Source organism: Biomphalaria glabrata, chromosome 1 (assembly GCF_947242115.1).
Source record: "Biomphalaria glabrata chromosome 1, xgBioGlab47.1, whole genome shotgun sequence".
In the NCBI taxonomy this organism is placed as follows: domain Eukaryota; kingdom Metazoa; phylum Mollusca; class Gastropoda; family Planorbidae; genus Biomphalaria; species Biomphalaria glabrata.
Window position 1 is genome coordinate 44,139,268 of NC_074711.1, and position 25,044 is coordinate 44,164,311.

The 25,044-nt window shown below is 31.6% G+C and overlaps 1 protein-coding gene across 1 annotated transcript; it reads left to right on the top strand.

Annotated features, from left to right (window-relative positions):
* Nucleotides 1–1,344: 1,344 nt before the first annotated feature.
* On the top strand, nt 1,345–24,990 carry LOC106074898 (ceramide synthase 2-like). Its single transcript, XM_013235785.2, has 10 exons — nt 1,345–1,558; nt 5,245–5,374; nt 7,246–7,352; nt 8,124–8,181; nt 8,588–8,638; nt 8,994–9,092; nt 9,181–9,309; nt 14,341–14,447; nt 18,949–19,105; nt 20,264–24,990. The coding sequence occupies exons 1-10, from the start codon at nt 1,374–1,376 to the stop codon at nt 20,414–20,416; spliced, it is 1,176 nt and encodes a 391-aa protein (XP_013091239.1). The 5' UTR covers nt 1,345–1,373; the 3' UTR covers nt 20,417–24,990.
* Nucleotides 24,991–25,044: the final 54 nt, after the last annotated feature.

The window sequence follows — 25,044 nt, forward strand, 5'->3', positions numbered from 1 at the left end:
TTATAGGCGTAACCGTCATTCTAAGGAAAAACAAGATGGTTAGACATAGGCCTAACTTAAAACTGTCAATAACTGGTGGAGTTACTGGAAGATTATAATCTTGCTTAAAGAATTTCAGATTGTCCTCTTATGAGATATCATTGCTTTATAAACAATGAGGCTCTGATTTTGGAACATTTTTGAATTTGCAGCATGTTATGGACACCAGTTGAGAAATGTTTGAATAAAAGTATGAAAAGGAGGATAAATAAAAAGAATTCAGAGAAAATTGTGATTTGTTAGATCCTTTATTGTGAAGTGCGTTAAATTAACTTCTAGAGAAAAAGGTCTCAGAAGATTTTGGAAACTGAAAAAAATTGCAAATGATGGACGAGAAGATAAAGATATGCAGCCAGAGGAAAATAGGTCGTATGCGTGATGTAAAACGGATGTTTCATTAAGCATTTTTAGTTGATGATACTGGACATCTCAATGACCTAAATGTAAAACGGCAAACTGAGGTAATAAAATTAACTCTTAATACCTCAGATGTGGCGAAAGCAAGCTCAGGAGTCTTGCTAAAGCTTGTTGTATATTTTTTGACTGTATGTGAAACTGTTCTTTTATTTAAAACTGCTAATAGTGTACATATGTTATATTATTATTAGTCTATAGGCCAAATAGAAATAATATATTTCAGGTGTTCAAATTATAAATGCAAACTAAAAATGTTTACAAAGGCAGGCTTAGCAAGTAAAGTTTTATGTTTTTTTTTTTTTTTATTCACTTTTCTACAACACACTAATATGCACAAATGACCAAACTTAAAAGGAATGAAAATTGTAAAGTTGTTAGTGGCGCATCTGAATTAGAAGTAAAAAATAATAAAAAAAAAAAAAAAATTTAGCGCACGGGCGCAAAAGGTTTCACACCCGGCCTAGGGCCTCCAGTTACCTACCGCTTTTATTATTATAGGCTTCAAGGGTTCTCAGAATATCATGGTTCAAGAGTTCTCATGGTCATGGTCGAATAAGAAAAAAAAAAGTGAGGTACATTTGGGTCACGAATATCTACTTTTAGAAATGCTGTTTTCATTGTTGCACAATTTACACGCGTTTTTTGATACATTGAATCTAGATTTCTATTAGATATCTAGGTCTAGAGTAATGTCTATAGCTAGGGTCTATAATATATAACACAATCCAGATCATGAGTTATATATAGATTTAGATCTAGATCTATGTTGACGAGGGAGTTTTCGTGGTCTACGGGAGTCCAGGATTTGTTAATTTTATTTTTTTTCTCAAAGTTTACTTATCTGTACTTTGAAATCAGACCATTGGATTTCTTACCAGAGTGATCGCCCATGGATTGTCATTTAGTGTAGAAACAAAATGGCCACCTATGGGGATGTTTTTCATAATTTTATTTGGAATGAAAAGTTTTGGCTAGGCGACGATGCAAGATGGGACGATTTTATAAGCTCTGATCCATCAGTTTACTATCCCAAAATCAGCCACATGAATTGGTCAATTGTTGTTGGTGTTTTACTCATGTTTGTACGGTTTATTTATGAAAGGTACTGTCTGAGAGTCTGACTCTGTGGTCTGATGAACTCTGTCTCTCACTAGTCTCAACAGACTGAACTGACTCAGTCAACTCTCACATTAGTCATGATCAGTTATACTAACTTAAATACAGTTAATACAGTAACTCTTTTTACTCTGATTAGTGTTACTCTATGAAGACTTTTTGTAATCTAGTGATTCTAGTCTCTAGACTAACTACATATCTATCATCTAGAGTCTAGACTCTAAGTAAGAGTAGTGCTCAGTAGTGTCTAGTCACTCTAACTCTATTGATCTATATAATTATAGTCAATTATACTATTAAAAACTTAATACTATAGACAATAATCATAGATCTAGTAACTATAGATTGGGAAGTGTGGTCGAGAGGCTAAGCCTAAGTTATTTAAGTTTAAGTACGCTTGAACTTGGATTGGCTACCTATGAAGGGGATTCGAGGTTCGACACCCAACTCAGGCAGAGTTGTGTTTACTGAGCGCCTAAAGGCAGCATAGAAAACCTAATCCCAGATACCCCCTTCCCACAACAGGTCCACAAATGAGATTGGACCATAGCGCTCTGAGCATGTTATAAAAAGCATGAAAGTTGCGCTGTATAAAAAAGCTATTATAATTTATTTAGAATTAATTCTATTTCTAGATTAACTTTTTAAGACTTTTAGGTTTAGCTGCTAAAGGCTAGCCGACTTATATTATTATAATAAATTATTATAATTTATAATATATTAAATATATAGAGAGATTATTCTAGATAGATCGACTCTGATCCTCTAGACTAGACTCTAGACTCTCTAGACTAATGACTAAGAAATATTTGATTAGTGACTTCTTTAGTCTTTACCTCCCAGCCTTGACCTCTTAGAATGACTTCTAAAGATCATTATAATGCCTTTATGTATATTATATTATATTTTATACTTTTTATTAATATAGATACATGTAACCTATTTATCTATAGCTATATATCTAAGTATTGTATCACATATAGTATGTATCTGTCTACAGATGAATAATAAAATATTATTAATATCTAGATCTAGATTTAGAAACAAAAAAAATCTTGTTTGTCAGTCATAATTTTGATCTATCTTCGAAGATCCTAAAAACATCTAGAAAATCAAGATTAAAGGGGGGGGGGGGCTTAGTAGGGCTCAGTTAGTAAATTAGATTAATAATCTTCTCTATAGATTCTAAAAAAAAAATTTTGAGCAAAGTTACAATGTATTTGTAGTTCTGTATTTCTTCAGTCACCTGGTTGTGTAGTTTACATCTTGTGTTTAATTTCTGTTTGTTTATAGTGGGAATCAATATTTTGATATACTATACTTTGAGCTGCAAACTATAATTTGGTACAAGCAGGAAAATGTATATCTCAATCTTATCATAACTTCAACTTAGATTTATTTGTAACTAAACTTTTGACAGATGGTACCCAAGCATATATATATAATAGATCCAATGGTCTGTATTACTGAGATTTGATCTACACTTAAGTTATATGCTCAGAGCATTCGGATAACCATGCTAGAAAACATTTTAATCCACACCCCTTCTTGCCCTTAAAGTAAACAGGCTGTAACACTAGATCTAATAGTTGGACAGTAGACTAGTATTGTGTGTCAGACTAAACGTATCTCCCCTGGAGTCCATTTATGATATGTTGTAACATTAAGAGTGACTAAAACTGCTGACCAGTATTGTTTGTATAGGCCTACTGATTATATTGATCTAGTATAGATATATTATATATCTTTTTTTTGTAGCATTTAGATCTACTCTAAAGCTGTTAAATTTTAATGACTTAGAGTCAATATTTATGTTAGATTTAGTAAAGATAATTCACACACAGCACTGAAAAGTCTGTGAATGTTATTTGGGTCCTAAAAGCTCAGGAAATTAGGTGAAAAAGAAATTTTAGTTAAAAATAGGTAAAATATAAATATAATTAAAACCCTTTCTTATATTGAGTGAAATTGCATTTTTATTTTGATTATCAATCTTGTCTTCCAAACCTGGGGTGCTGGGCTTGAATATTGGTGAAAACTGGGATTTTGAATTTCAAGATTTTTAGGACACCCCTGAGTTCACCTAACTCAATCTGACTTAAATTGGGGAAAGTAAAGGCAGTTGGTCGTTGTGCTAGCCACAAAAAAATTAAAAATTTCGATGGGTCAGAAATGTTTACATTTTTATTTTTAGGTATTTTATTTTGCTGTTTTTTTTAGTCACAATACTTTAAATTTTATGGCTGCAACATTTTAGTGGTTAAAAAGTGTCCACTTGTAGCATGCTCATTATATATAATTGAAGCTTAGGATTTCTGGCATTTTGTCATTACAGGGTCTTACCCTTCACTAACTCAAAAATATCATTTTTTACTAAAATATAGGCATATTAAATATTTTTTTTTAAATAAGGGAAAAAATGTATTTAATTTACAAGTACTCTTGCTTATTTCTTCTAAAATATGGCACACTTATTGTATTATATTTTATTATTTTTATTAAAGGTTTTGAAAAAGTGTAGGGATACTTAAATCTGGCTCTGCACTATTCAAGTACTTATATACAAATAGAAGGTTTAATTAGTCTATTGTTAGTTTAAAATTTGTAGCCAATGACCTAATTCTCTACATGTGCAAAGTTTCAACTTGATCAGAGAAAGGAAAATGGGAGAAATAAAGTGTATAAGTCAGTAATAAGGATTTGGACCAGCCAGACAGGGAGTTAATGTAAGCTTGGTGACAAAGAAATCTTTGTCTTTGATTTGATAACCCAGTGCCTAACTATTTCATCTGTTCCCTTTCCTTAATCTTGAAACAAAAAATGTTGAAATAAAGTACTATCACTTTTTTTTTTTTTTTTACTTTTTTTTTAAAACCATTTTACGTTACATAAAAGTAAAATAAACATGATTCAGAAATAAAATCATTCTTGTATTACTTTTAATGATACAGTCTGCTGGTCCAGATTTTCGGGAAATGTTAGGCCTCAGAGAATTTCTTGTTTTATCTCACTCATAAATGTGAGGCCTGAAAGAAGTTCTTGTCTCACCACACAAAAGAAAAATAATTTTGTTAAAAAAAATTGAAATTAAATTTACTGAACAGGTAAGGATATTTTAAAAGGCAAAGGTAGTAGCTTAGTCATAATGTGAAAAAAAAACTCAATCTATGATAAAATGTGAATATTTAAATTTTGATTCTTATTTTGTGAATCTTATTTTATTTCAAACCAGTTGTAGAAACTCTTGTAAAGAGAGCTATAGACTACAGACATTCAACTTTTTTATTTTTTTTTTATTTTTCTTATATGTCTCCAGGCTGAGTAAAATTTTGTGTGAATAAAAAAAAGATAATCTTAAAATGGTAAAAGTGGGCTAAAGTATTGTAAGTCATGACTTGATACACTTGAGTGATGTAGTGTAGATTGGGTTGAGCAGTGTAGAAATAGACTTTGGGAACTGACTTTATTTTAAGAGTCAGTGAAAATTCATGTGTAATTTAATTGTACCATTTGCTACACTATTCTGTCTATTGCAGCAATATTATTTAAATTTTTTAGCTTCTTTGCTGTTACAAGTGTCTATTTTTAATTTTAAAAATTTAAATTATAAATTATATTATTATTATTATCTTTACAATTGTGTTAAATGTGTCTTTTTTTTTTAATTTTCAGTTATTTAATCAAACCACTTGCCCAGTGTCTGGGATTAAAAGAGAGAAAAAAGTTGACATTAAAAGAATCCCCATCTCTAGAGGCTGCATATAAATCCTACAGGTCTAAAGTTCCTCAACATGAAATATTGGTTAGTTTCAGGAAAATATTTGTGTTTGATTATTATTTTTAAATAATAAAATTTTTGTTTTGGCCTACTTTTGTGCATAATTTTTTTTAGTGCCTAATGACATGAAATAGTAGCATATCCTCTAAGCTCTTCAAATTTAGTTTATTTTTTAATCTTTTCACCACAAAATCAAAAATTTCTGTAAATAAAAATGTAAAAATTCGAACACTTCCCCACCTGCTGTTCAAAAGATAAATATTTTCAGTACTGTATTGTTTTCCATTCCCTTTGTGTAAATGTTACAGGCAGCTGCCTAAAAGTCAGATGACCTTGTTGGAAAAGATATTCTGACAAGTGTTTTTCTGTAAAATTATACTTTTTTTTTGTTTCATATCAGTATTTAAACAATTTTCCTTGTCTTCTCATTTGTAGTGTGAATGAGATGATTGTCATAAGTAACACATGCTGGTGTTACGATCTATTTAAACATACTTTACAAACAATATAATTTAAAACAAAGCATTTTCTAGTTGCCATGTAATTGATTTTGTTTTGACAAATTGAATATCTAAAAGAAGTATTGAATAACAATTTCAGATTTGAGGAATTAATTATAAATTAAAGTCTTATTTATGCATTGATTTGCCCAGGCATGCTACCCTGTCTCATAGTGGCGCCCGGGTGGAAACGATCGTTGGAGGAAATGGTTAGGCTAAAGGTAGCAAAACAAGACTCCCGTGGGGGTGCCTAAGCAGGTGCGAGAGCATCCTCATTGCACTGCGCGGAGTTGTAAAAAAGCTCCCACAACCTTGTCACAATCCACCAGGCGCTGTTCCTCAAGGGGCCGTTACATAAATGGCGTGTCCCGCACAGTTAGCCTGGTATAGAAAATGAAAATGGCCTCTTGCAATGAGTCTGACCCCCCCCCCCCCCGCAAGACAGAACAGTGTACACTGTTCTCATTGAGGCCAGTGAGAGGGAGCTCTTGTTCACTTTTGCTTGCCTAGAGTTCCAAGAGCTGTCAATACAGGGGTTTTTTTTTTTGGTTTTGTTTTTTTCAATCACTTCTACAAGCAAAGGTGTGAAATGAGCCTTGCATTGTCCTTTAGCAAAGATCATTTTTAATTAGCACATCATACACATCATACTTGTTCACTTTTGCTGGCCTAGAGTTCCACTCAACTCTACCTGACAGTTTCAAGAAGAAGAACATTGATTTGATTTTTTTTTTATTTTAAAAGTGTCAATACAGGTTTTTTTTTTTGTTTTGTTTTTTTCAATCACTTCTACAAGCAAAGATGTGAAATGAGCCTTGCATTGTCCTTTAGCAAAGATCATTTTTAATTAGCACATCATACACAGCTAAGATCAATTTGTTACATGCTAAAAAGGTCACTTTGGTCAATCATAGTATTCCCTTTGACAGCTCCTACAATTGTGTTTGTACCAATTTAACTGTAAAACATCCCTCCTTATGATCACATTAGCGAAATTGAGGCAGGCTCCATGAAGAATGGGCAACCAATTATCTGTTGTATAAGTCTCAGAATGTACCTTGAGAGGAAACTCTGGGCATATCCATTGTTTCTGAAGTCAACACAGAAGGTTGAATACATGGGTGGGATAATAGTGCTAGTATTATTTTACAGATAGACATTACTCATTTTTAGTTTTGCAATCAGAGAAGTGGAGTCAACCAAAACAAACAATAGAGGTATAAAAGTGCCATAAATAACAAGAAAAGCTAGTAATTTTGACATAAAATGTAGTTTTTTTAGTGTCCTTTTCTGTTGACATTGCTAATTGGCATTTTTGTAAACTTAGCAAGTATTTTATAATTTTATAACTCTTTTTTTTTTATGAAATAAATCTTTTATTTTAATTTAATTTAGAGATTATCGAAAGAAACCAACATGACAGAAAGGCAGATCCAAAGGTGGTTATTTAAAAGAAGAATTATTCAGATGCCTTCATCAATGTACAAATTTAAAGAATGCAGGTACGCCAATAATTTGATCATTCACATCCTTACCAATATTATCTGGAGAAAAACCTTTAGCCTTTCAAACTAGTCACCTAAGTCCATTAGCGTAGCCATGAGACGTTACACGTTTCTACCAGTCGCTGGGCTCCATTAATAAGGTGCATTGAATAGTAGAATTTGTTTTTGAACTAAACTTTTTAATAGCAGGATAATGCACTGTAGATACCTCAGAATATGTATTTTTTTGTTTTAAATACCAGAAATAATGCTTGGCGAACCACAGACCCCTAGCTGGCAAGGGCATGGTGTCTACAATAGTTCCACTAACTGCAGGAATAACTTATTCTAGTGTACAATAAATGTCTTCCAAAAGAATGAAGGGTCACAATATAATAATGATTAACTACATGTACACACACACACACAGACAAACACACATACATATACATATATAGCGGAAAAAAAATCCTGGGATGTGATCTGTGTTGCAAATGATCTAAAGGTCATCTGTTTCTATGGCCCATGGTTAATCAGGGTGTTATACGACCAGCACAATGACCAACTGCCTTTACTTTTCACCAAAATTTGAGTTAGGTGGACTCAGAGGCACCCAAAGTTCCTGAAATTCAAAATCCTAGTTAATTTGAGACCCCATGGTTCAGAAGCCAAGTGCTTTACCACTTAACCACCACGCCCCAGGCATTAAGTTTTAAAAATAATTGTATCTGTTAGCAAGTTCTCTTTTCAATCCATGCATTAAGCTAATTGTGTATCTTGTTTTTACAGTTGGCAAGTTTTGTTTTATTCTCTCTCATTTGGCTATGGGCTCTATGCCCTTTGGGATGTAAGTAGTTTATATAATAACTTGATAACAAATAATTTAAACATGTGTTGTTTAGCATATTTTGGTTGAATTTTTAGGACTGATTGAACTAACATAATATGAGGATCATAACTTTTGGCATCATCATTCTAGCTAATTATATTTTATTGAGTTTATATTTTCATTTATTAAAGTGTTCATAGTTTATTATTTCATTTGTTTAAAAAATATGAAGTTTTTCAATTACATCTTTTTTTTTTAATGACAGGTATTTTTAGACACATTCTTGCCATTTTTTTTCTCTTTAATTACTTTGTTGTTATTGTAATTAATTAAAACATCTTCTTGACAATTTGCATTATTATTTCTTTTTAATTTCTTTTTGTAGGAATATCTTTAAATTATTAGTTTATTTTATAATTGACAGAAACCTTGGTTGTGGGTAACAGTGAACTGTTGGGTAGGATGGCCTAAACAGGTAATGCATGGTATCACTCTTTAAAAATAGTGGAATAGAGCAGTTGAAAAAAATATGTAGATGTACCAGTTGTAAGATAAACACCTGTTTTATTTGGTAATGGAGAAAGTGATATATTTTTTTAAAACCAATATATTATGTATCCACAGAGTCTTATTTAAGGGAACTCTAGTTTAAATTGTTTTAAAATGATGTTTGTATATATATACACACACACACACACATACATACATACATACAAATATATATATATATATTTGGGTGGGCATTCTGTTCAAGAGGCTTGTCCAGCTCAACTCTTGTTTCTGCCTGTTTGTTGCATAGATTCTTTACTTTTGTTATTTCTCTTCCACAGCATATAGACAATGATATCTTCATTCTGTATTTAGTTGAGTTAGGTTTTTATTGGAGTTTACTGTTTGCAGTTTTCTTTCAAAGAGACTATCAAAAAAAGGTAAAAAGAAAGGTATTTTTCCTAAGTAGAAACTTATATGATGACACCATAATTCCATATTTAAATAATTTCTCTTTTATTTGATTAGGATAAAAAAGAAATGGTTCTTCATCATATGGTTACCATTCTTTTAATCTATTTCTCCTGGGGATGTAATTTTGTGCGTGTAGGAAGTCTAGTTCTCATTGTTCATGACTTTGCAGACCCTTGGCTCAATGTAAGTATAAAGTTGTGTACAATAATCTGTTTTTCTATGACTGTATTTTGATGTGATGTGAAGTGGTGCTATTGTGTCACTGAGAATTTTAAGCACAGTAATCTCTTCGCTATTTAGTTATGGATATGGTTTTGAAGATCTGGTTTACACTTTTATAAGTAATTGTGAAAAAATAAGTCCTTTTACGTTTATAGTGCCTTTTTAATTGTGTAACATTTCAACATAACATATATACACGGCAACGTTATATACAGATACCCAACTTCACTCGCTGACTTTCTCTCTCTCTCTTCTTGTTTACACACTCGTCACTTCCCCCAAGTTCCCTAACTCTCGATACCCAACTCTTGACCGTGTGTCATGGTTGACCACACAGTAACCGTGTCACAACAGTCCTCCCAGGGCAGAGAAAAATTTTGATCGTATCAAAATTTCATAAACCCGATAGTTTGGGTGTACATTAATAATGTTTTACATCGACAAGAAAAAACAATGACATGTAATACAATGGCATCTTCACTTATGAGAGAACTGGTAATGCCTATGGCAACAAATAAATCTTCAATAATATGTTATTGCAAGGGACATTTCCAATTGAACTATCGCAGAAAGCTTTTCTGTTATGTTATACAACTTATATATAAAAAAAAAATCCACGCATTTAGTTTTTTTCTATGTAACAATAATCTTTTGAATGCCAACATTGTCAGGTGAAAAATGCACCATTAGTTAATACTTTATGTTACATCAAAACATCTTCCAAATTAAGGGAATTGTTTACTTTGTGTTTCTTTCATACCAGTTCCTAAATGGACATTTATGACTACAATCAATGCAACAAACATAAAAAAAACTCAATTGTAGTACAAATTTCACATCTCAGAATGAAATTTTAAAAAATTCTGGAGCGTACTGTTAATTCAATCTTGACAAGTTTAAAGTTATCCTACAAGGTATTTGTTAATTTTCTCATAAGCTGATTAATGAATGAACCTAAGTCCAGCGGTCCCTAGACACATCTTGTCAACACATCAGCAATCACGTTGATTTGTCCCGAAATAGCTTGAACTGTAAAGCTGAAGTCTTGGAGTTTTAAAGCCCATCTAGTAATCTTCCGGTTGGCTAGCTTATTTGTATTGATATAAGCTAGTGGGGCGTGATGAATGATTCCCAAGCAAGTAACGGGATAGTTTCGTTATGCAGAACACAATAGTTAGAGCTTCATGCTCTGTTGTGGAATATTTCTGTTCTGCTAATGTAGTAGACTGGTCGTAGCATTGCATCACATTTCTGCATTAGCGTTCGTTGAAAGAGTAAATGGTCTGGGCATGTACAGCTTCAGCATATTGATGTGAAATACTTTGTCTCGACCTCTGATGTTTATAATGTAGTCGACCTTCAAAATCACCTTTGCCAAAAAAATTCATTCAAGATTCTATTCAATGTTCTCTTTACTCCCATATGTCCGGCAAACGGGGTGTCATGTGCAAGCTTTAAAATTGTTTCTCTATACTTCTTTGGAACTAGCAATGATTGTGTCTTGCCTGCTTTCAGATGAATTTCTCTCACATAAGCACCATCTTCGCATATGTTGATTAACCCTCGTCTTGGTGGAGCTTCACTATCTATGAGTTTTATTAGATCTGGATCCTTTTTCTGTTCACAGACAAATTGTTCTGTTTTAATCTGTAGTGGGTCTTGACTTTCTGTGGAGATTTCATTCGGGTTGTTCACTTGATTATGGCTTCTCATATTACTATTTTCTGTTTCTGTATTTTCATTTTCATTGTTATAAGGAACTTGTATCTTATCGTTTGTATTTAGCACTTCTTCTGCTTTCTTCTGAGCTCTTGTAGTAACCATGGAACATTTCTGTGTGATGTATTTTTCTTTCCACTTGTTCAATTCTTCTACTGTGCAAGGTTTAGAGCCTTTGATACAGCCAACGATAAGGCCAATGTTGTCAGGCTTATTGTCTAGTACTAAAGCCTCATGCCAACCACTGATGAGTGTATGTTGATACGTGCTACTAGATGTGTAGTTACTTGACCAGTGTAACCAACACAGTCTTGTCTTCTTCCGGTGTACTCTTGTGGGTTGACATATTCTTTTGTGACTAAAATTGCGGTTGCACCTGTATCGTACAATACGTTGGTCATCTGTTCTCCCACAAAGCCTGGGTATACCTGCAGTTTATTAGCGTGTTTGGCAGCAAATGCTCGATCTCTTGGTCTGTCGTTCCAATCTTTATTGCTTCGGTTGTAGAAGCAAGTCTCTGTTTTGTGGTTTGTTCTACCACAAATTTGACATTGGAAACGAACTCTTTGCTGACTACGTTGATATTCTCTTTTCTTGTAGGTCTAGGTTGGGCTCCTTTTTCATCTTTTCCCCTTCTTTATGTGTATGTTGGGCTCTTAGCTGTGTCTTTCTTATCTTATATGTATATGTTGGGCTCTTATCTGCATTCTCTCTTCGATATCTATATGTTGGACTAATTTCTTCATCTTTGTCTCTTCGATATCTATATGTTGGACTAATTTCTTCATCTTTCTCTCTTCGAGATCTATAAGTTGGGCTTATTTCTACATCTTTCTCTCTTCTTTCTGTATATGATGGGCTCTTGTCAGCGTTCTCTCTTCTATATAGAGGGCTTGGAGTCCGCATTCTTGCAGCGTTGTTCACCATACAAGCTGATGCAGTTGGGTTCTCTCTAGCTAACACTTCCCTTGGGTGTGCGGCCTTATACTGCCGTAGTTGTGCTATCAGGCTGCTGATGGTCTTTGGCTCTCCCTCCGTGACGTATGTTTTCACATTATTATTGTAAGCTTCCATCACAGCGTCCATTATTATGTGTTCTCTGGACTGAGGGTTTCATATTTTTGATCCACTTTTGACAGGTCTACCCATCAATCGAAGTAAATCGACATGTTGGTGACGAATATTTGTGGATTGTCGTTCGCCAGAGGTGTCGACTCTTTTAATCTTTTTCTGTATTCGTAACTTGTGGAGCCAAACTGTCTCAGCAACGCCTCCTTCACGGCCACATACTCTTTTCTTTCTCCATCTCTCATTTGAAGACAGATGTTGATGGCTCTACCTTTTAAGCGCCCCATGAGGCTTCTTGCCCATTCTGTCTGTGGGAGGTTGCATGCTGTTGCTATATCCTCAAATCTCAGTAGATATGAGTCAATGCACTCATTCTGGCTCTCGTCAAATGGAGACATTCTGTCTTACTCTTTGTATTTGTCAAAGTGTTCCTCCTTTAATTTTGCTGTTCTTTGTATTTCTTTTCTTTAAGTTTTACTTCTAGTTGTAAGATTTCCTTCCTTCTACTATTGTAACTATCTTCTTCTTTCTTTTTGGATTCTTCTAGTTGTAAGAGTTCCTTCATTCTACTATCTTCTTCTTTCTTTTTGGCTTCTTCCCTATTAAATCTCCTTTCTTCTCTTTCTTCCTCCTGTGTTATTTTTAGTGTAATGAACTTTTCAAGTTCTTCACCTTGCAGGCCCTTTTCCTTGCTCGTTTCTCTAAATATTTTGTACATCGACATTTCCACTTACTTGTGCCTCGTCGTGTCTCGTCGGTGTCGCCAGTTGTGAAGAAACAAGTCCTTTTACGTTTATAGTGCCTTTTTAATTGTGTAACATTTCAACATAACATATATACACGGCAACGTTATATACAGATACCCAACTTCACTCGCTGACTTTCTCTCTCTCTCTTCTTGTTTACACACTCATCACTTCCCCCCAAGTCCCCTAACTCTCGATACCCAACTCTTGACCGTGTGTCACGGTTGACCACACAGTAACTGTGTCACAACAGTAATAAAATACAGAAGAAAAAAGTGATACAGATAAATGTAGATGGCGACAAAAGGTAATCTTAAGAAAAATGTAAGAAACTAATAAGAGGAAGATCGAGAAATAATTTGAAATAAATAATCTAAGCAATGTCAAGTATACTGTCTTGAAAGGTCACTGTTGCCAACAAAATAATAAAAATTACAAGCAACAGAACTTAAAAATTTGACTTTATGGTACACTCAAAATATTTTATACCTTTTTAAATACATAGTTATCAACACTTCCTATTTTCTCTACACCAGAAACACCAACATTGCTTGATATTTTATAATAGTTACCTGCCATAGATGTAACTCTCCAATGGTTTTGAATGTTAACAAGCACAGCTGTATCTTCTGCTCATTGTTATTCAAATAAAAAAAAATTCAGATCATCAACATTTGATGTTAAGTATAAAACAAAATAATCCTTCAGACCTTGCAATCTATAAGGTCATCTGTTTCTTTGGCCAACAATTAACGAGCAGAGTGTCATGTGTCCAACAACCAACCGTCTTTACTTTCCCCAAATAAAGTTTGGTATCCATTAGAGTTCGGTGGACTCAGGGGTGCCCTAAAAAAATCACACTTGATGTGGATATAAATATTGCAATGAATTTCTACATTAAAAAAAAAAATTTTAAATATCTTAAAATTTTACTGTAAAATATTTCTCATTACTTGTTGTAAAGCAAAGTTAATTCATGTACACAGAAAATTAATTTTAAAAATATTTTTAAAAAAGCAAGCTTGTATATGTATCCTAAAGTAATATATAATACTATTTGTTCTCTTCTTGACCTTTGGGCAAGGTGGATTAGTGTTCTCATTGAGGCTCAAAGTTCTATGCAGCATTTGATTTAAGCATCAGGTTTTTCTATTGCTAATAATTAACAGAATTTTTGCAAGAAATGTGGCAGCTGAATGATTAAGTGCTTTAAATGTAGAGTCTTGTATTGAAATCCTGTTGAAACAGCTTTTTAAATATCCTGGATTTGTTGTCATTCCTTTTTCCACTCACTTTTTTAGATGTACTTGAAATTGGCTTAGGTAGTCTAAGTAATATATTTGGCTCAATGAAGACTGAGAAAAAAAGAACAACTCCACACACACTTGTATATAAAGGTTTTCATTTAGTGTTGCACAACTGACTTTTTTAAATAGCTCTAGTTCTCTTCTTTCAACAGATTGCAAAAATGGCCAAGTACACAAAACATCAAACTACTTGTGAATTTTTCTTCGCTGTTTTCATAATTACCTGGATAGTATCTAGATTGTTTATATATCCCTTTTGGTAAGAAATTATTTTTTTATTTGAAAAAAAAATTTTTTTTTTCTTTCTCTGGGCAATTTTGTCATTCAAGCTACTTTTTTTTTAAAGCTAAGTATCAGTAATAAAACATTATATAACATTTTTTACCAGCAATTATCAAAAGTTTGAAAAACAGTTAACAATATTTAAATGAAAATAACATTTTTTACCAGCAATTATCAAAAGTTTGAAAAACAGTTAACAATATTTAAATGAAAATAACATTTTTTACCAGCAATTATCAAAAGTTTGAAAAACAGTTAACAATATTTAAATGAAAATAACATTTTTTACCAGCAATTATCAAAAGTTTGAAAAACAATTAACAATATTTAAATGAAAATATGTAAAATGCATGAAAATGTCTAGACATATCATGTCAGCAAATCAACAGCATCTTATCACTGCTTACTGAAAGAAAGTAGGAAAAAAAGGAAAGTGCCTGGGTGGAAATGTGACTTTAGATTGGCTGGCACATTGTTTTACTCCTTTGCACTGCTAGAGCAGTCTTTTTAAAAAAGACAAGCAAAATATGGAAAAAAAAAAAAAACTTTCTTTTTCAGGTTAATAGATAGACTATAAGCTACATTTTAATACATATTAAGTCTATATACTCAAGAAAAAATTAATCAGATTTTCACTTTTTATCTTTCTTAACACCAAAGTATAATCTCTACTCTTAGTTGTCAGAGCTAGTAGAACAAAAAGTGCTTCGATTTTCACCTGGAAATCTATCATTGAAAAATAAATATTTCTTTGAAATTTCATTAAAATAAAATCACAGAAAAATTGTAAATATTTATGTCCTTAAAAACATTCATAATGCTGCAAAAAAAAAGTATGAAAATAAAGTTTAAGTTGGCATCAAGCACTTTCAAGTTGTGGGTTGGGGAGGGAAGTCATTTTCATTAGCTGAATTGGAATGCTTTTTATTTTCTTTTTTATGTGTTTCAGTGTTTTGTGAATTCTTGAGTTTGGAATTCTTATTTGTATGTGTGTAGCTTACAGTAAAAGAGATGGTGTTATTTGCCTGAAGTTGTGCTTACACTTCTGTAACTAAATTTGTATGTGTGTAGCTTCCAGTAAAAGAGATGGTGTTAAAGTTGTGCTACACTTCTGTAACTAAATTTCCCATGTTTCTTTAGTGTGTTTGTTATAAATTAATTCTGTCCCCCCCTCCCTTTTTGCTACAGATGACAACAAAAAAGAAATGGTAACTGACACATTATGAAATACTCTTTAACTCTCACCTAATTACAAAGAAAAGTTGAATTATTATCATTTGATTTTTTTGTTTTAAAGTAAATCTTAATTGTAAAGAAAAAAAAAGTAACTTCGATTTTAAAAAATTACAAAATAGAAAATTGAACACTTACAAGCAACCATTTGGGAGAGAATTAGTAATAAAAACGAAAAAATAACAACACAATGCTATAGCTTTTCTTTTATTAGAAGACAAAACACACACACACACACACATACGGAGGCGAGGTGGCTAAGCGATAAAGAGCTTGGCTTCCAAACCGTGAATTCCTGGTGAAGACAGTGATTTTTTTTTATTTCGGGATCTTTTGGCACCTCACAGTCCACCCAGTTCTAATGGGTACCTGACATTAGTTGGTTAGTTGGGGAAAAGTAAAGGCGGTTGGTTGTTGTGCTGGCCACATGACACCCTTGTAAACCATAGGCCACAGAAACAGATGACCTTTACATCATTTGCCCTATAGACCACAAGGTCTGAAAGGGGAACTTTTACTTTTACACACACAAACACTTTAAGAAATTGAAAACCAGTTTTAAAAATATATATATATTAAAGATGCAGATTAGTACTACTATTTTCAGATCAGATCAGTATTAGAAACAAATAAGAACCTGGTTATAATTGTCTATAACTCCTGATATCTCAATATCTGATCAAAGTAGAAACTTCTATGATATCACTCAAACTGTAATCAATACATTTTATGCCCCTCTACCTGATCATGTTGTATGCATTCTGGAATCTTGTTTTGATGATCCCAGGTTCAAGCTCAGCCAGCCACATCTCTCACCATCCTGTAGGAGGTTTGGGTTTGAAATAGGATGTAATCCTCTTCAATTTGAAAACTGTATAGCATAAAAGCAAAATGAACAAGAAAAACAATAAATATTCTTCTGTTTCCCCATTGAAATTTGCTTGTAAGCGTTCATTCAGTTTTTCAGTAAATATTTTCATAGTTCACTTTTTTAAAGACAAAATACAATTTCCTGATTTGTAAAAGGAAAAGCAACATTTTCTAGCTTATTTTTTTTTTACTTGTAGGAATAAAATGTAATACCCTCACAGTACACAAAATATTACTAACTCAGTAAATATGAAATAAACTATTTTAGCATTGTAATCTTTACCACATTCATTTTATTATTGCAATGTACACATTTCATTCAGTGTCTTCTTCTTGTGTCACTAATCCTTTTTTTGATCATTTTTATCAGTATCATATTTGATTAACACTAATTTTGTCACAAACAACAGATTTGAAATTTCTTGTTGTATTCCATCATTTGAAAAATGTTTTGTTTATATTTATGTGTTAAATAGTATACAAATATGTCTGGACAGTCGAACTCATGACTGGGAATGTTTCTTGTACCTGGCACAAATAGAGTTTGTAGGTTGGAACTTTGCAGATACATCATCTAGATCTTATCTCTAGTTCATACATCAGACAGCTCTTCTCTCTTGTTCATACATCAGACAAATCATCTCTCTTGTTCATACATCAGACAACTCATCTCTCTTGTTCATACATCAGACAGCTCTTCTCTCTTGTTCATACATCAGACAGCTCATCTCTCTTGTTCATACATCAGACAGCTCATCTCTCTTGTTCATACATCAGACAACTCATCTCTCTTGTTCATACATCAGACAGCTCTTCTCTCTTGTTCATACATCAGACAGCTTATCTCTCTTGTTCATACATCAGACAGCTCATCTCTCTTGTTCATACATCAGACAGCTCATCTCTCTTGTTCATACATCAGACAACTCATCTCTCTTGTTCATACATCAGACAGCTCTTCTCTCTTGTTCATACATCAGACAGCTTATCTCTCTTGTTCATACATCAGACAGCTCATCTCTCTTGTTCATACATCAGACAGCTCTTCTCTCTTGTTCATACATCAGACAGCTCTTCTCTCTTGTTCATACATCAGCCAGCTCTTTTCTCTTGTTCATACATCAGACCTCTTGTTTTCTTCAGCTTTTTGCATACCTTCTGACACAAAATGCAGAATGATCTGCTGTAAATAGGTTCAAATATTTATAGCTGAATTCTGAGGCGCTGTTGGCAAATTTACATTGTTCTTTGTATGGGCTCACCATGCATTATTTTGCCTTTGGTTTGTTCAACAGCAAGTGCAAGTAAATACTTTTTTTTTTGTTTAAATATGTGAATGTGTCTTTTCAAACAAACTGTAGTCTAAGGTTGACATAGCCAGGCTCTCCTACACATAGAGCAAGGTTTTCAAAAGCCAAAGAGATGAACACATTTTACAGTAAATCAAGGCATCCACTTTTTTTTAGGCTGGATATAATTGGAGGCATTGTTGCATCGCCTGTGATGTCTTTTGGCCTGGCCATTTTTCTCATATTGCCATTACAAAATTTGTTTTAATAAATTAAACATTCTAATACTACACCTTCTCCGTCTCTTATTCTGTCATATTCCAAAAAAACATCTATGTTTTTTTTTTGTTGTTTTTTTTTATATGCAATTAAAAAATAATATTCTTTCATAGTTAAACAAAAATATTTTCTAATTGCACTGCTTTTTTTTTTTTTGGCACTGTCTCTAGATAGTCTAATCTTTTGATGCTCTTCAGACATTTCCTTATTTTTTTAAGAGGTTATTTACTTTTCTTTGGTGTCTTAATTATGTAGGGAATTTAATTAAAAAATAACTTTAGTGTGTGAGTGTGCATTTAACTTCTATGTAAATGTGTTCTTTCTTGCTTCATTGTCAACTACAAAAGTATTTATTGCTTATCCTTTTTTTTTCAATATATAGTATCTTCTTTTGCTGTATTCATTTACTAGTTGAATAAATAGTAGCCCTGTAAAGTTTATGTATTATGTTATTCAATTATCCTTGGTTTAGAAACAAAAAAAAACAAAAAAAAACTATAATTTGGGGAGGGCTCTATAGACTTCACTCATAAACTTACAAAGACAGGAGTCTTCTGTCAGTCAGGTAAACTATCAGTAATACCTTCAAGCATACAGTACCATAAGATGTTTATCTATTGTTTAGGGATACTTCTTGTTGATTAAATTCAATTTTTTTTTTATTGAACACTAAACTGTAAATACACATTGTTGGTTGGGCAAAATGGGATAGACTTATACAGCGATGGAATCAAGTGTTTTTTTTTTTACTAAATTATTATTTTAACAATGGGTTCTAATCATTTGATCTATTCTATTTTTTGCTAGGGTACTAAATGCATCAGCAGTGGAAATCCATGATTATGTCACCACATTTCCAGCCTACTGGTTCTTCAATGGACTGCTGTTCGTTTTACAATTACTTCACATCATGTGGACATACCTGTTACTAACTGTTGCCTTCCAGAAGTTCACTCTTGGCTCAGTAAGATATTCTTTCATTTTATTAAAGCTGATCTATAGGAAATTAGAGTTCATTATAATTTTACCATAACAAAGTTTCTAATTGTTTTTGGGTTTCAAATGTATATTCCAAAGTCTTTGTAATACAGTCACAGACATTGAAAAGAATATAGGTGTTGTCTGTGACAGTTCTGACAAAATATGTTGGTCACAGCTTTGTCTGCGTAGCCTTATTTTTATTTTTTGCGATTTTACTTTAACAAACTATTTTAATTAGACTCATAGTTGCAACATCAGAACAACAAAGACCAACCTGGATAATGAATTTTGTAAAATTGTTAATACTCAATTAACTTTGACATGTTTTCAAGTTTGATAAGGGACAGGCCTAAGTCCATGTAGATAGATGCTACTCAGTATTTAAGCTTATAAAGTGTCTGAATTCAGAATGTGTAACAGGTGTCAACTGAGGGTAAGCAAAGGGACAAGTCATTGTTTTTGTCACATGACACCAACAGCAAATATCGGCTGCAGAAATTCTTATTGAGTCCTCACTTTTATTTGACTGTTTCTTTGTAAAAGTTATTTCTTTATTGAACACTTGTTTTTTTTTAAATATTTCAATATGCTAAACAAAGTCAAGACATCACTTACTGTCTCTATCTCTCTTTCTCTCAATCATAAATTTGCCAACATATTTTTCTAGACCTACACTACATTGGCAAATAAATTGATACCAATAACTAATCAGGATCATTGTTTTTTTCTGTTAATACTTTGTAATTTTTACTTAGCTTATATTAACTCACTCTGTCTGTCTGGTACAAATTTTGTACATGTCTTTTTCTCCCACTTCCCATTCTTGGAAAAAGTTGAAATTTTGCATAATTATTCATAGTCCATAACAATACATGAATCATTCAAAATATTAACCAATTAGTTATTCAATTAGTGGTAATTAATTAATTTTGTTTTATATAGAAGAAGGAGTTAAAACTTGCAGTATTGAGAGTTATGTCAGTGATTTTATGGTTGTTCCCTTAAATAAGCTTCTTTTTTAAAGAATTTTTTCTTTTTGTTCTTTCTGCCACAAGATAAACACATTGATACCTATACCTAATCAGGTTTGTTGTTTTTTTCATTGTTACTACTTAGTAATTTTTTTTTTTCTTTCTGCCAGATTGAAAAAGATATAAGAAGTGAGTCTGACAGTGAGCTGAGTGATTCCACCAATGAGGAGCACTTTAAAAACAATGTCTTTGAGAAAAACAGAAAAACAGTCACCAATGGAGTCACACAAAAGGTACAAGTCAATAAAGAAAAAAAGCCTTAACCTACCATTTGTATATTGACTGAGTAAACAACTATTGCAGAGTCTTCAGGAATAATATTTGTTGTAGTCATAATATGTTATTGACTGGAGATCCGGATGTCTACACATGTTAAGTACCGGTACATATATTCTGGCAATTAATTCATGAGAAGCTTTTTGTTGTTGTTTTTTTTTGTATGTGAAATGATAATTTGTCTTTAGTTTTTTTTTTTTTTTTTGTCGGAGTCAGAATTTTAAATTTAATCTGGATATATGATTTATAAAAAAGTTGTTTTTTTTGGGGGCATAATATTATAAACTTTAGGTGTATTCAGATTTAAAATATTTTTGTAAACATTTTTGGTTACCCAATGTGTATCATATTCTTATTGTATTTGTGCCAGTTGTCATGTGTATTTAAAAGAACTGAATGAGTTCCACTAAACAGAAAATATGTGTATCTCTGTTCAACCAAATGTATTCTGAGAGCCTTAACTTAACATGTGCCCTAGTGTTAAAAGATAATATTTGTTATGACATTTTAACAGGTGTACATGATGATGAATGTGGTTTGTTTATTTCTTTCGTTCTTTATACAAAAAAGGGGTACTTGAATTTTGAATGTCATAGATATAAATAGAAATAAAAGTTTGAACTGGCTTTTAGAACTGTGAAGTAAATCAGTTGATATCCTGTTCTATTTGAAGGCTGTACTTTTGCTCATATCTGCTAAGCATTTGGTCATTCAGTGTAACTCAAGTGTTCTACTCCAAGCTAGCATTTCAACTTCATTTGGACATTTTTGTTTTCATTTCTTTCAATTTATCTTAAAGCGTTTTATTTTTAATGATGAAAATTACTTATATTTTTTAAAAGCTGTAATTGTTTTTTACACATTTAAAGATGTTTTTTTTTTATTTGTAGTAAATATCTTATTGGTTACTTAACATTTTAAATTTCAATCATATGGATGTAAGTCCTTCATTTGTTTTTATCTAATGATCTTAATTGCCTACTAATAAGAAAGTTTTGGGGAAATCAGATTAGTTGACATAAATCACTGTGCATGTCAAAGACATTGAAACTTTCTTCTTTTCCTTTAATAATTTTGTCTGTAAAGTTTGTTTCTTTTCAAAATCTATTCTTCATTTGTATTTTAAACTAATGGCCAATAGGGTTAAAATGATTTTATATTCATTTTATATTATAATTGTTCATTTTTAAACTAAAGTAATGGTATTCCATAATAGATGGTAAGTCTGGAAGATTATCTCCTTATTATGCTCAAAATGATACAATAACTTGGATTGATTTGGATATCTATGAATGCTAATGTATTTTTAAATATAGGAATCAAGTACTTGCCAACATACACTGTTTGAAACAGTCAGTTTATTCTACCATCAATTTTTGGTATTTGCTGGTTTGATTGCAAATATTTTTTGTTCTTTAATTTATCTAATTTATTTGTCAAATGAACTGTGCAATTTTCTTAGTCCTTGCATATTTAATATATATGTTAGTTCATTGTGTGCTTTTATTTCAATCATAAATGTAATGTTTTAGTTTGCTCAGATTAAGGCTTCTGTTCAATAGAATGAATCATACATTAGCCAGTGTTTTGCTTATGTTTGGGCATTAGCATCACAAGAAAAGTAACAACAATTTTTAACCATTTATAAAGGAATTTTTTTTTATCCGCTATTTTGATACAAAAAGAAATTTAGAGTGATACTTGATTACCAAATCTGCTATTTATACGTTTGTTTTCTGTGTTCTTGTTTGTATATAGTGTATACATTATGATCATCTTCTCAGCTGGAAGAAACTCTTTATTTGTTCAAACATTAATGTCCAACACTGGATCACTGCAATTGAATTGATTTTTAAGAAAAAAAAAGAATATGTGAATTTACCCTGCATTTCCTTTAAATTCTACTAGTTCTTTACAGTTTATGTACATTTTTTCAGATGTTGTTTTTACTAACCTTTTTTAAAGACTATAAAAAAAAAAGGATTTAAAAATTAGTTTAAATTTTGTAAATTATCAAAGTTTAGTTTAATGTTTAAACATATGTATTTAGACAAACTTTGTTAGAAATATTTTTTAGGAAGAGATTGGAGGCTCATTAAAATAGGACATTCAAATGTTATGTAGTAATGAACAGGTAATAATAAAATTTCTGTAAACTGATAGCATTTTAGTTTCTTTAAGAAATTGTTAATGTGATAAACAAAAAAGAATAGTCTAAGCTCTTTTTAATGAAACATAATTTTTTACAATTGCATTCTAAATGCAAGTCACCATGATTTTTGCATAAGTAATATTTATATTTGAAAGTATTTCAAACTATCAGTGCTGTTAATGCACACATGTAATGACACAGTGCTGGCGATTGTGAAATCCTGGTTTTCTAATGGTTTTAGGATATTGTAAAGTCTGTGTTGAACAACAACAAAACTTAAATCATTGTAGTATCTTTGAATGCATTTAAATAATTAGATAAATTTGACATGAAGGATTGTAAAGATCTGTTTTTAAATGTAGAATTGTAATAAATTGCAAGTATTAAATTTAATATTATATATTCAATTCAATTATCATTAGAACTTGGTTCATTTCGAACAACTCAAAAATGATTCTTTTTTTATACATTTACCTATGTGGTTCTGGATTGATCCTTAGAATATCACTCTAAAAGATCTAGCTATTCCTGCACTGAAAATGGTGCAGACTGAAGCATGTTCTTTGATCCTTTTTTGTTACTTTTAGATTTGCATCAGGCTTAAATAGTTAGAACTTCCTGATTGCAAATGTAAATTGGATTTCATAATTAGCTGGTAATGTCTCTGAACATAGCTGTACAGACATAGATGATCCAAGCCAGTACTAGAACAACAGCAATGTCATGGTTTTGTATGTGTACAATGTATTCTGTAATATAAGCTTTTTTTTTTTTAATTGTATTACATTTTGACTATCTTCAATCTATACAACTAATTTCTTGAACTTTTCTTCAAACTACATTTGAAACTTAATATTGTCATTCTATGTTTTAATCAAATTACATTACATGCAAGATTTTTTTTACTATTTTCATTTTTTTGTACATGGCTTGTTTACAACATTTTAATGACTGAATGTTATATACTGTAGTCTTTTAACCCATGAAGATGTGAATAACTGAATGTTATATACTGTAGTCTTTTAACCCATGAAGATTTATATTTTTTAACAAATGATTTCTATTTAATTTATACAATGATTTGACTCTGTCTGCATGTGTGACAGCAAAGAATGAATGAGTTGTTAGTATGTACAACACTAATGTATAAACAATCACTTCCTAATCTAGTCTATTTTTTTTTTTTTTGCATGTTGAGATTTGAATCCAGTTCTAGTCGAATAATTTGTGAGCTTTATATAATTGCTACGGCATATGTCAATTTTGACAGTGGTCTCTATGCAGCACTGAATTTGTGTAATGTTAAATTAGAGGAAATATTGTGTTGCACATTTTGTTTTTTAAATACTTGTTTTCAAAGAACTTAAGTAAACTGTCCCAGACCAAAGTTTTGTTTTCATGTTATTTCAAGTCGGTTATTTTCATCCCTTCCATCCTTTTTTTTAAGGGGTTTTTAATAAGTCTGTTGACAGGAACTGCGATATGTATATTTATATATTCAACTGCAATTGTATGCTGTAAATGTGATTATAGCTATTATTTTAATCGTAACATCTGATTTCAAATTTTATTTTTCAAAAATTGAGTTTTTCTAAAAAGTTGCTTGTATTGTTTCAAGTAATAAATAATTAGTAAAGTGAGTTCTTGCCATAATAACATGAGGCAATGGACATGAAAAAGACAATTTTCAGAGTACATGTTAGATGTTGTCCTTGCATTCAACTGTCTTAAAAAATCAACTTCCTAGAAAACAGTTTGCATGTATACAAAAACATTTGCTGCTTTATTAAAATAGTTTCATTTTTGTTTTCAAAGTCTTCCTCACTAATTGTTTAATTTGTTTTGCTAGCACATACTCCTTTAAAAGTTGATCCATCAGAAGAACAGTTGTCCTCTTACCTTTCAAAAAGAAATCATTTATAAAGCAGAGCAACTCATAATTCATCCAAAAGTTACTCAGAAATGACTTCTTGTCTTCCTGCACTGTGTTTTGATGTACCTGCTACATGTCAGTCCAGTTAGTTTGCTACTACATGAAAGCAGGTGTCTTTCTAATCAGTGAGCTTAACTTTCAACTTTCTCTTTGTAAAATTTCAAATACTTTTCTGTTTTTAATGTCTCAAAGGCTCTTGAATGGCAACATCAACATTTACTTGGCAGAAAAACTGAAGATTCTATTTATAGAACTATTTTTCCAACAAAAAATGTTTCTAAGCAGACAAGAACCTTTCTTTTGAAAATAAATTACTAATTTTGTCCCTGTTTGAATATATTTGTCCCTGTTTTATATCCTTAATGTAACCCTGAATGCTTGATTGATTTCTGACATGTATGTTGGTCCAACTGTATGTATTTTAATCTGTTGGCTGTATTAGTTGCTTCCAATAAAATTTAATATTATACATACTATTAGTTGTGTTTGTCTGGTTCTTTTATTACACATGTTTATAAAACTGCAACATT